The sequence below is a fragment of the Panthera leo genome, chromosome B1 (assembly GCF_018350215.1).
Source record: "Panthera leo isolate Ple1 chromosome B1, P.leo_Ple1_pat1.1, whole genome shotgun sequence".
Taxonomy (NCBI): Eukaryota; Metazoa; Chordata; class Mammalia; order Carnivora; family Felidae; genus Panthera; species Panthera leo.
In genome coordinates, this window is record NC_056682.1 from 784,507 (window position 1) to 797,752 (window position 13,246).

The following is a 13,246-nucleotide window of genomic DNA, read 5'->3' on the forward strand; positions in this document are numbered from 1 at the left end:
GGACCCAGCGAGAAGACGCTCGACTCCGCAGCTTATCACGCTTTTCCATTCTTTAAAGGTCCCTGCCCTCAAAACAAGGTTCTTTTACAATGGAAAGTACATTAATGCTCATCTTCCACCTACTTCGCCCACATTGACCTTGTGTTTCACAAGAAATTCTGAGGTGCAGCTCTTTGAAGTGACTTTCTCCAAACGTGCTGCTCCATGGATTCTAGAACGTTCCATCTTCATGGGCCCACTACATGCCTACCATCTTGCCTTCTTCAAACCCTCACCCACAATAAAAGCTATAGGAACATTTACATTAGGGAACCAGTGGCTTGACTATTTATACTCTGAGAAGCACACTAATTTTGAAAAGCTGCCATCCCCAAAACATACCTTTCAGACATGCTAATTTTAAAAATAATCACAATTTGTCCGAATTCTTGCAGCTACTATTTGGTACCAACATCCTGATGAACTGCTGTAATAGAAATAGTTAGATACTAAAAACAGCCATAGTCTCCGGATTATTCCAATTCTCACAGCGTATCATGTTGCATCGGGCTAAATGCTTGTAAAGGGCTAAATATTGTAAAGGAAATGTGAGTTTTATTCTAGACTCAAAGCTAAGGCTACAAACACTTGTGATAATTACCCTTCAGCGATCAATGTCCCTACGCGCTAAGTGCAAAGCAGTGAGCTTATAGTTAGTGCTGAACGACCCCGTTTACATCAAAGTCATTGTGAAGATATAGAGGTATGAGCGGCTTCCGGTCACTTTCATAGTCTGGGTGCCTAAAACTCAGGACAGTATTGGGTAGTAATCTGTGCCGGTTGCACACGCCCAGCCAGGTGAGAAAGGGGGGTGTGGGAGGGGAATGCTGGGAGAGCCAGGGAGGGACGGGTTCACAGCCCAGCAGGCATCTTGGGCAAAGGGGACTGTAAGAGTTCCCTGTAACTTTAAAAACGGATTCTCTCTCTCTGTTGTATTGGTTCTGGGTATCTAGAGCAGAAACTTCCAAAGGGGGGGGGGGCGGTGGTGGGGGAAGCAGCCGTGACAGCAGGAACAGGGCAGAGTTCTGCCTGAGCTTCCATTGGGTCTCAATGTATAATTTAGCTTTTAATTCCAAATAAAATTGAAAGAACACACGAGACCTGCATGTCACAGAAAGGGCGGCTGGCTAAAACACCAGTCCAGATAATAAATATTTCATGACTGTAAGTCTGTATGCCTATGGCCAGCTGATGAACTTTGCTCTGATAAGCAACGATGTTCTCATCTGTTGCCACTATATAAGTATTGACTTTGCAAGAACATAACAAACACGTGGTCAACATACACATTTAATAATCTTCAGCCTCATTACTTCCTGTGTTCTTTCCTGAATCAGGTTTTGACACTGAGAAGATCTCCAAATTTTCTAGGTTAGTTTCCAAGAGGCTTAAATTCTATGTTTTCAGAAAATGAAACTACTTTTCATGTCCATTTATTGGGTCTTGAAAACTGAGGAACAGGTGCTTAGTGGACGGACGGCCTCACCCACAAAAAGATTCGGATACATTCTTCTCTAAACAATTCACATTAGTTCCCTATGATAACTTTCAATAAAATGACCAATAAAATGGTGAAAATTTCAAAGTAATAAAATAAATGGTTTAATACACGGCAACAAAATGCTACATCCCTTAAATAAAAGGTTAAAACCAACACAATACACTGAAGTTACAATTAGGTGAAGGGGGATTTTTAAAGAATGGGAAGTCAGGAAAGTGATGAAAACATAAATAAGGAAAAGACACCTCGATTTTCAATAAATACAAAGTGATAAAAGGTTTACATGGACTGAATATATTCTCCAAGAACAGAACGGGGGGGTGGGGGGGTGGTGGGGAGGAGTCACAGGCCGAGCAGGCAGGCGTGTGCCGGGCACGTGGTCCCTGCCACAGGTTCTGCCGGGCTGCAAGCTGTGGGCTCACTGGGCACCTGCCTTCCACCCCCAGGACACTCAGCCGGGGCTCCAGGGCCAGCGGGCTCCAGGCCAGGGCCCGGGTGTGCACTGACAGCCTGCGTGCGTCCACACAGGGCACTGGGTGTGGAAGGGCCCGTGTGGACATACCAACCCTCTCCCGACTCAGCCCCTCACACAGGGTCACCGTCCATCCTTGTCCCCCAGACTCCGCACCGGCGGCTTCTGAACACACGTCCGCAGACTCGCTCAGTGCCTGGTCTCAGCCCTCGTGTGAACCTGTTCTCTGAAGACAGAAGCTTCCAGGGGGCTGGCTGGTCATGAGGTACCACGCGTGAGGACTTTGCTCCCAGGACACGCATCCTTCTCCCACCTCGTTCCCTGAAGCCAACAGGACTCTCTGCCCCGGCAGCCCGTGGAGGCCGGGTCTTGTGTCGCGTCTTGTGGCCATTTTACAGATGACAGACAGCGGTCCCTGCGGGGAGACTGAACTAGCCCACACCATGTTGTCAGCTGACCGCTTACACCCAGCACGGCTGCCGGGCTCAGGGATGGTTTCGCCCAAGGAAACATATCCTGTTTGCTTCCTAAGGGTAACGTCTTGACGCAACTTAGCTCGCAAATTTCATACGACCCAGACACAGTTCACTTCTCTTGAAAAAGAGTCATGCACGTTAGTAATTAGATCTGATATGCAGGCAACGTAAGCGATATAAGCATCGTTTTAAGTGTCAGCAGTTCCAGAATAACCTGTGGCCTGTGTCCACTGGGCAATGACTACACGTAAATGAACGTCATCATTTTTCCGAGAAGGACAGAATGTAGCTGCTGGCTGCATTATGTGCAGAGCTCTGAGTAAAGTACAATGAAAAAAAATGGTGAAATGATAAATTTGACCCTTTACAACATTTTTCACATCAACATACCAGGCCTTTTCATGGCTCTTCATTCCCTGTGCCCAAAACTAACTTATTTCCTGCTTATGAGCCAGCCTTCTCTTACTGCTGAGTCCAGGCTCAAACCTGTGACCCCAGGGCTCTCCTCCCACTAACGACATCGGCAAGTGAGGCTAAAACTCGTCACAGGCTCTACTCCACTTACTAGGCCGAGGGCCCTACATGCGAGAAGGTTGTGTTTCGGCCATGCTTGTCTCTCCGTGTCTGATGTTCTAGGTTCTCAGCAAACAGTTCGTGTTTCAGATCCTGCCTCGAGGAGGAAGCAAGGAGACTGGGAGGCCAGATCTCCTTGCGCCCTCAAAGTCAAAAGCAAAAGCCGTGATCTCTCTTATGAATCCACTGTCTTTTGGAGCCCGAAGTATCGTGGCCTGCGGTCCACTTTGATCCCACACCAGGAAGGCGCTCTCTTGTCCAGGGTTTCTCTCTCTCCATCAGAGTGATTAGGGTGGATTTGGGAGGAGATCTGGGTCTCCTTAACTTCTTACTAATGGGGTTCCTTGGGTTACCAGCTAGTGCGTCTCAGGGTCCAGATGGCTGGGACACTCTCAGAGACGCCACCCAAAGACGGACGAGAGCACCCCGGGGGGAAGGGGGGCGGGGCGTCTCCATGCTGTCCTCCTCGCAGCTGGGGGTGGGGCCATCACTGGCTCTTCTGCGGCCACCTGCTCCTTCACAAGCCCCCGTTTGGGGCAAACTCGTGTTTCCTGAGGGTCCGAGGACGCTGAGATTGAGAGTGGACAGGCATGGGAATATAATGGGACCTCCGTTCAGAATTCACGGAGTTCTAGTGCTGCCTCGTTGTTTCAAGGCACGGCAGAGCTATGGAAATCCTTAATTCCAAAAGACCACTTTTCTTTAACCTTTTCTTTATTTCTGAGAAAGTGTAAGCGGAGGAGGGGCAGAGAGAGAGGGGCAGAGGGTCTGAAGCAGGCTCTGTGCCGACAGCAGTGAGCCTGACATGGGGCTTGAACTCACGGCCTGCGAGATTATGACCTGAGCTGAAGTCTGCAATAACCACACACACTTGTCCCCGTTTACTGTTCATTCCCTATCTCCTGAATAATTTAGAAGAAGGTGGCAACTGCTCTTAGGAAGGATTTGTGAAGCCCCACGTGAAACCAAATTTGTGTCCGTGTAGACATGGGAGAGTGCAGTGACCTGGCGGCTGGTGCTGCAGGAAGGTCACAGGCCGCCACCCGGGAGAACGTGGTCTGTCTGCACCTCACTTCCCTGAAGCCTCAGGAAACCTCTCGACAGTGCTCAGCACCATCTGCAGTGCGCGGACAGGCTAGGCAGTGGGGTGGGGACCCTGCCGTCCACAGCTGGGCCGGGGACCAGCTGTCAGTCTACAGGGACCGCGTGCTGAGTGAAGGGTGGCCCCACGGGGCTCAGCCCGGTGCTGCCTCGTGTTTCCTTCGCTCCCTGCTCTCCGACGTCATGCTGTCCGTCTGGCTGATGCTGGTCTCCCCAGAACACACTGTCTGCTGAACAGTTTGCCCCCCGTCCACCGGTATCGCGTGTTATGCTGGCACACCCCCTCACTGGTGGCTCCAAGACGCTGCTTCAGAGTTAAAAGTATTTCCATGGCTACTCTTTATCTGTTATTACTTTACGGGACAGTCAATTCAAGGAAATACCAGTGCACTAACGTTTCAAAGTGGCAGAGTCTTCAGAGAACCGTCTAGTTCAAACCCCTCATTACACAGACGAGAGAAACGTGACCCCCACGGTCAGGAGGCCGGTCAGGTGGCTGAGAGCGCTGGAGAACTCGGGCCTCAGACCCCCGCACGTCCCTCTTCCTGGCATCTCCCGCACTGGCGGCCAAACACCCCACCTTCGCCTGCTGCCGCTATCGAAGCTCCGTGCACAGACAGGCCTGGGATCCCGGCCCCGAGGGAGACGGTGCCCGTGCGAGGCCCTGACCGGGAGCGCAGCAAAAACCCTCCTTTTGGCCGTGGACTTGTGACCTCGTGCATGGAGAACTCCGCAAGCCCGCGTGGTAGAGGCTGTGGGTGCTGGTGAGGATGCCTCAGCCCGGACACCCAGCGTGGCCCAGAGGCGTGGCCCAGAGGTGTCGCCCAGAGGCGTGGCCCAGAGGCACGGCTGTCCTCTGGAAACTTCGGCATGCACTGGTGGGGCCGGTGCTTGGGCTTCTGATGGGACTTACGTGGTCCTGCTCAACGTCACTGCACGTCCTGTGTCTGTCCTTGCCTGCCGCATAGGGTGCGACCGTCCTCTTCTCAAACAGCCCGGACTCCTCTCCTGTCAGAGCAGCAATCTGTGCCCATTACCCGCCTGTCCCATTTCTCCCAACCCCTCCCGGGTGCTCTCTTTCTAGGACTTGGCCTTTTGTTTGTTTAGGTTCCACACATAAGGGATGCCATGCGGGATTTCACTTCTCCCTCAGACGTGGCTCACTCGCCTCCACGTCCATGCATGTGGTCACAAATGGCAGGATGTCCTTCTTTCTCCTGCTGATCAACATCTAGTGTACGTTCACACGATGGCGACTTCATCCACCCAGCCTTCGATAGACACGAGGGGTTGTTTCCACGTGTTGCTTTTGCGAACCACCCGCAGTGAACACGGGGACGGGTTTCTCTCCGTGATCTTGATTCCACTCTCTGAGGTTCTGTGCCCACAAGTGGAATTGCTGGGTCGTACGTGGCTCTTCGAATTGTGTGAGGAGCCTCCACAGTGCTCTCCAGAGCAGCCGCACCAGTTTGTATTCCCACCATCAGCAAGAAGCCTCCCCTTTCTCCGCACCCTGGCCGACCTCTGTTGTTCCCTGAGTTGTTAACCGTAGCCACTCTGACAGGTGTGAGGTGGGATCTCCTTGTGGCTTTGATTTGTGTTTTCCTGATGAGGAGTGATGCTGAGCATCTTGTCATGGGTCCACTGCATCTGGAGGCCTTCTTTGCAAAAGTGTCTAAATGTCTATTCATGTCTTCTGCCCATTTTTTAATCAGATTTTTTGTTTCTGGGCTACTGTTGTATAAATTCTTTATATATTTGGGATATTAACCCCTTATTGGACATAGGCTTTGCAAATATTTTTCCCATTCCCTCGGCTGCCTTTTTGTTTTGTTAGTGGTTTCCTTAACTGTGCAGAAGGTTCTTATCTTGCTATAGTCCAGATAGTTTATGTTTTGCTTTTATTGACTCTGCTTTTGGTGTCAAATCCAAAAAATCACTGACAAGAACTATGTCAAAGAGCTTTCCCCCTATGTTTTCTTCTAGCATTTTCATGGTTTCAGATCTCATATTTAGGTCTTTAATCCATTTTGAATTTATTTTTGCGTATGGTGTAAGAAAGGGGTCCAGTTTTCCCAACACCATCTGTTGAAGAGATTGTCTTTTCCCCATTTGTATATTCTTGCCTCTCTTGTTGCAGATTCACTGACCATATAGCTGGTTGATTTCTGGGCTCTTTGTTCCGTTCCACTGATCTACGTGTCTGTTTTGTGGCAGTACCACACTGACTCGACTATCACAGCTTTGTAATATAACTTGAAACTTGAGATTGTGTTGCTTCTAGCTTTGTTCTTCTTTCTCAACATTGCTTTGGCTCTTCAGGGTATTTTGTGTTGCATATGGATTTTAGGATCGTTTGTTCTATTTCTTTGAAAAATGCCATCGGTAATTTGATAGGGTTGACACTGACTCTGCGGACTGCTTTGGGCAGTACGGACACTTTAACAATGCTAATCTTCCAGCCCATGAGCGTGGAGGTCTCTCCATTTGTCTTTAGTTTCTTTCATCAGTGTTTTATCAGGTCTTTCACTTCCTTGGTTAAGTTTATTCCCAGATATTTATTCTGTTTGATGCAGGTGTACATGGGACTGTTTCCCTGACTACTTCTAACAGTTTGTCGTCCATGTATAGAAACGAAACTTATTTCTGTATACTGACTATGTATCCTACATCCTTACTGAATTTATCAGTTCCAACAATTTTTTTGTGGAGTCTTTAGGATTTCTTCTATGTAATATCATGTCATCTGCAAATAGTGAGTTTCGCTTCTTCCTTGCCAATCTGGATGTCTTCTATTCCTTCCTCTTGCCCGACTGATCTGGCCAGGACTTCCCATGCTGTGTTGAGTACATGTGGTGTGAGAACAGACGTCCTTGTCTGAAATAATGTCCTACCTTCTTTTCTCAGGGTCTCCTTCTAGAACGTTTATTAGTTGAATAACTATTAATCAATATGTAATAAAAGTATTTACAATTCATTCTATTACTGCAATGCATTCACTTGAAGCTAAAGTAGAAATCTACATATTTCTCTAATCCAAATTTCTTATGAGTATATGCCAATGATGGCTGGAAAGTCAGTGGCTCTACTTTAAGAAAATTAAGGGCAAACAGAACAAACGTGGCTGAAGAGGTGAACTGAGTGCATCAGCACATGATTTCAAAATAATACTCTGACATCTTGTGCCACGGGGCCCATGACCAAACATTCATCAGGTTTGTGCTGGCTCACTTCACTGAGGAGGGACCCAGAGCATCAGGTGCATTGGTAAGACACCAGAGGAACACAGCACGAGCGCACACAAGAGCTCCAGCCTCTCAGGGGCCCAAGGATGCACGAAAGCCTTCCGGGGGCTGGCAGCTCGTTCTACCTCACGTCTGGTGAGGGTGCTTAGGTCGTCAGCAGATCGACCCCACCTCCACTGCCCCTCCCAGCCACCTGACACACCCTCAAGCAGGTGGGACGTGGCCCCTGGTCAGCAGGTTTTGGCCAAGTGCCTTCCTAGGCCTCCCCCTTGCCTCCATCTGCATTTGGTAAAAACTGCACTTGGTAGTCAAACAAGGTGGGGCGCTGGGCTGCGTGCTACAGTGACGCCCTCGGAGGCCTCAAGGAAGCCAGGGGTGGGGCTTCCCTCAGCCCAGACACAGGCGACAAGTCTGAAGCCACCTGCCAATACACGGAAGGGACAGATGCCTGGCTCACAGTGAGTCTGCAGGGAACCGTGCAGTTAGCTCCTGCTTCCAAAAGCCACGAGGTCAGTGTTTCCTTTCGTGCATGTTATTAGAATAATGATCAGAAGACTTAATGTTAATGACTTTGCAAATTCACCTGAACAAAACCACGTCCATGTGGCCAAAACCACTGGTGATTATAAACTTGGAGAGCAGACTTTCCTCACGGGCTGTTTCTATAAATAATTACTGCCCTCACCTCCCAACGTTGACTAAAGACTCAAGTCCGGGCTCCGGTGTCTCGGGGAACAAAAGCTGGCTGTGCTTATGTTGGCGCAATTTTGCAGTAAACCCACTTTAACTGGCACACAAGTCCGGGCTGTTACCGCCATGAGGCAGGTGAGGGAAGTGAGTCCAGAGGACAGAAGGATCCCTCGCACAGGACGTGGTGCTGCAGACCTGGGGCCCTTTCCCCTGAGGCCCCAGCTGTCCTGAGGCTGGGGAAGGTGTCCTCAGCATTGGGACAGCGACACAAACAACCAAGAACAGGACAGCGGGCCACTCCACGGGTACTGGACACGGCGGGCCGCTCCAGGGGTAACGGGACACGGCGGGCCGCGCCAGGGGTAACGGGACACGGCGGGCCGCGCCAGGGGTAACGGGACACGGCGGGACGCTCCAGGGGTAATGGACACATTTACCAGCTTCTTGAGAACAGCATGCAGCACTGTGTGAGCAAGATGGGAAGAGCTGGGGTGTCTAAGGCAGTAAGGAGCACAGGGAGCACGGATTTCTTTTTATCTAAAGCTGTAGAAGGTACTGAAGTGACTCACATGCAAGGGGGTCCTGGTCCTGGGTATTCACAATGGAAGTCAATGGTCTAAAGTGGTTCTTTGAAAAACAGTAACGATTTGACTTTTTCTTCTTTTTCCAATCTCAGTTCTCATGTTCTCTTTGCTTAAAATCGCAAATGAAAAGATTCAGGATTCCTCCCAGCTTCCAGGTTTGCACACCTCTGCCTGGCGCCTCCTCTGGCCCCACAGGGAGCTAGGTGTGGCTGTGCAGCAGCGTGGGCCCCGGGCCTCGGCGAGACCCTAGCCCACACGCCCACCGCACAGCACAGCACGGCCTTTCATTTCAGAGACCACTGGTGGGAGGCCTTCTCCAACTTTATCACCTCCAACACCCTGCTTCCTGGGCTGACAAGGAACAGGGAGTAAACAAAGTAGTTGGAAACATTTAGACGTCAGTTACAAGTGTTCACAAGTGAAAGATAAGGACTTCCCAGGCCTGGATCTGTATTCAAAGCTCTTCTGGAAAAGTGGACATAGGACCCTGGACTCACAGGGCCTCTAGAAAGAGCCGCCTCTTAAAGCCAAGCCGTGGTCCCCATGGAGGTGGGTGGAGCCGGTGAGGAACTGCAGACCCGAGTGGCAGACGGCCGGCCACACAGCATCGGGGCCCAAGTCGATGGGAGCCCAGACGGAAGGTGAGGGCGAGTCTCAGTGGACAGAGCAACGTGGACAGAACTGATCTCGGGTACAGACCTGTCCGTTCTCTCCTTGGTGGGTGATGGGCCAAGTACCATCCACCACATCATCACTCCCTTCCCGGGGAAAGGAAGACCCACGGAAGGTTCTCTCCACAATGGCCACGCCCACAACAGGTAACAGAGGAAGAGACAAACTGACAAATTTTCCTGACAAACACCTCACAGAGACATGCCCTGTGATAACGCTTCAGTCAACGGTACACAATTTGTGTTGAACTCTGAGGTGACCGTGGAGCTAAAAGGAATGCATCCCAGGTCCTCAGTGTCCCTGGACTTTTCTCTTTGGCTCTCATCAGTGCACAGCTGTCAGGGCGGCACCACAGGGCCACCTCGTGCGAACAGCCCCGACTTCCTAGGAGGGCGTCCCTACAGCGCGGAGCCTACTAGTCACAGGACAGACTCAAGCCTCTGGCACTGGGGTCCCTCACGTGGCCCAGCCCGTGCTGGACTCCTCGGCAGGGCTGACTGTGTGTGGCTGTGGGGGAACCAGAACTGACTGAGCACAGTGGCACGGGACACATGGTTTTTACTGAATAGACTGAGCACGCGGTGAAGTGTGCTCCCCAAAGTAATTCATCCTTGTAAGACCACAGTTAAATTTCCTAATGAAATAATCCCTTTATCTACTAATCGTATTCCAAAGATTTTCAACAGGGTTTGAAACGATGAATAGATTATTCCTCACCTACCCCATTTTTGGTTTTATGGTTTCTGGTCCTTTAATTACGGACTTGGAAAGATCAATGTACAAGGAAACCACCTTCTCTTGACATTTGTAGGGTAGAGTTTCTGAGTTTATACTTGTTGAAACTCGTCTGGGTGAAACCTCTATTTGCGGATTTAACGTAACATCGGCACATCCACCAAAGCAGGCATGTCTTTTGTTCACGCGACCTTCAACCACAAAAGCAAGACAGACATTCAATTCTTTCACAAAAGTGAGGCAAAGCAAGTTATTTCCATCATTACAAAATTGATATACAATCTCAGAAATGCTGAATAAAATGGAAAATCAAGAAAAGAGTTCTACTTAAACCACAACAACTACCATTAACATGTGACGCGTTTAATAGCAGCACGAGTGATTACGGCCACGGTCGGGTCCCAGCTAAATCTCCTCCTGCCTCAAGTCTGTTTTCCTGCCGTGAATTTTGTGACGTCACTTCTAATGATTGCAGGACACAAACCAGCCCACTGGGTAGCCGTCCAGTGACCTGCTCCCCCGGCCCTGTCGCGGTAAATTTGGGTGAAGTTAAGCTGCAGAATTACGCCTCACCTGAGAGGGGGCATCCTTTCCCCGCGTCATCGCTGCCCGAGCTGTCCTCGGAGGCCGGGCTGGCCTGCGGCTCTGGGGGGGCTGGGACGTACCCCTCAGGAGGCAAACTCGCCGTGTAGAGCCGCCTTCGAGGAGGGACCTTGGAGTCTCCACCTGCAGGACACAAGGGGGCTGTGAACATGGCATACTGTGAAGAGACCCTCACTGGCCCTGGCCCTTCCCCAACCACATCCACTGGAGACACGGAACCCAACAGGTCACAAAGCCCAGCCACTGCTGTCAGCACTGATCTCAGGACACCAAGCACTTGGCCAGAGCAGCAGGACAGCCCAAGATCCAGCCAGGAAAAAGGGAGGATCCGTGATTACCTAACCTCTGTGTTTTACAATGATGTAAAAGTATAACTAAGCAGAAAAAACAGTATTCCTCATAGCATACCTTCCACTGTTACAACATGAATCTCTTGACGTTTTGGTGCACAATCTGGGATTTCTCCAGGTGTACAAACAACCCACATACACTGTGTACACACACACCTTAATGGGATCTTGCCACATGCATTTGATTATTACACATTTGTATATTACGTGTATAGTATCATTCAGAAGTTAATAGAACGTGATGAGGAAATATATTAAGATATATTTACATCTACACGATCTTTTAACGGCTATATAATATGCCACGTTTGGCAAATTATAATTTAATTATAACCCAACCATTGTCCTAGATTTTGCACATGGAGATTGACTCTAAATTTTCACTATCACAAACAGCTTCTACGACCGTCCTTGTTGCACAAACTTTGCACACTTGACCACGGAGTTCCTTCAGACAAAGTCCTGGAGATGAACTGCTGGTCCGAAGGATGAGCACCTTTTTTGCTGGCTCTTGATACACGTGGTCCAGAACGGCATCCCCACCACCTCGCCTCCTCCCATGCTCTTTCCAACATCGGGTGGCATTGGCCACAGTTGATTCGCGTACAGCTGACAGAGCGTGTTGTATCCGTTCACGCATACCACAAACGGACTCGACCACTGTACGCACAGTGCCCTGTTCCTGCGAGAGGCACGGTCATCATCTGTCAGCACACGGCAGTATGACACTACGGACCCTGGTCCCCGTGCTGCACTGTCATTTCTGTCACTGGACCACGCACAGGAACAAACTCTGAATAAACTTGGTGTGAGCAGAGAGAGTGTGGGGGCAGTGGTGCAGTTGGGGGGAGTTCCGGGGACCCGCGTGACTCAAGTGGAGCCCATTCTGGGGTGGTCGCCAACACGTGCCTGGTCATCCTGTCCTTTTAGCTCCTTACTCGGACCTGGAGTGGCTCACACTGAGGTCACTGAGCACCTCCCGCGGGGCACTGGACACTGTGACACACGGCAGCCTCATCTCTGCCCGGGAGGGAGCCAGTAACGCAGTGCTCATGGCCACACAGAGAGCCACGAGGGAAACGAGCACAGGACACAGGGGCAGCCGGCCGGAGGAAAGGCCCGGGGCCATGACTCTGTCTTGTGCCCGAGGAGCAGCACAGACTTCGTGAGGAGGAAGATGTGTTCGGGACAGGAGCTCAGATGTACAGGCGTCCCTACAGGGTCCCCTGCCCCTTGGCCTGTCCGTAACGGAGACGCGCTTTCAGAAGCTTGCACACTTGACCCCTGTATTTCCTAATGGTGGTCACGGTCGTGCGAGCCGGTTCCGGGTGTCCAACCCAGCATCTCAGAACAGAGCCAGCAGCACAGCCAGGCTTTGAAACGTCCAAGTAAATGCCGTCACTGACCGAAGGAGAGACGTTTGTCACAGTGTCCTCACACCACGTGCCACCATCAAAAACGGGTTTAGTTCCTTCCTTCCGTGACACACACAGCAGGTGTGGCCATTAGGTGTTCAGACTTCAGACTTTCAGCCCCCGCACAAGTAACAGGCTGTAAGCTCCGCCTTCCTGTCTCTGGTAGAATGATCGAAACTTGGCTCTGGCCCCCGACCACACGGTACGGTCGGCCCAGAGCCCTCCTAGAGCCCCCACGAGTCCTGGAGGGGACACCTTGTCTTCCCTGCTCTGGCCCCAGTCCTGGGCCTGGCTCCTACCTCTCCTTTGTCCCTGTCATTCCGGACGCAAAATTCGGCATCCTCCTTTTCTACAAATTGTCCACTCACCCCCAAGCACCTCGAGAGCTGAGTAATTAAGAAAATACTTAAGACTTTACATTTTTAGAGGTTTTAGGTTCAGAGCAAAATTGACAAAGGTACAGAGATTTCCCTTATACCTCTCTGCACACACACACTGCCTCCCCCAACAGTATGGGCACCCCCCACCCCCATCAGAGGGCACATCTGTTACAGTCAGAGGTCCGACACGGACACACTGTCATCACCCAGGGTCCACAGTCCACGTGAGGGTCACTCCTGGTGTTGTGCATTCTGTGGGTCGGGACAATGCAGGATTCCCTGTACTCACATCACTGCCCCAAAAACCCTCTGTGCTCCGCCTGGCCATCCCCCGCCCCCAGCCTCTGGCAACCACTCACGTTTTCCCTGTCTACCTGGTTTGCCTTTTCCAGAATGTCATGTAGTTGGAA

The 13,246-nt window shown here is 50.8% G+C and overlaps 1 protein-coding gene across 2 annotated transcripts in view; it reads right to left on the reverse strand.

Annotated features, from left to right (window-relative positions):
• Positions 1 to 13,246, reverse strand: part of ERICH1 (glutamate rich 1) — a 54,011-nt gene that overhangs the window by 16,562 nt on the left and 24,203 nt on the right. For both annotated transcript variants that reach the window (XM_042934141.1, XM_042934142.1), the window contains one exon: positions 10,662 to 10,814. In XM_042934141.1, coding sequence (XP_042790075.1) covers positions 10,662 to 10,814 — 153 coding nt within the window. The remainder of the gene's footprint in view (positions 1 to 10,661; positions 10,815 to 13,246) is intronic.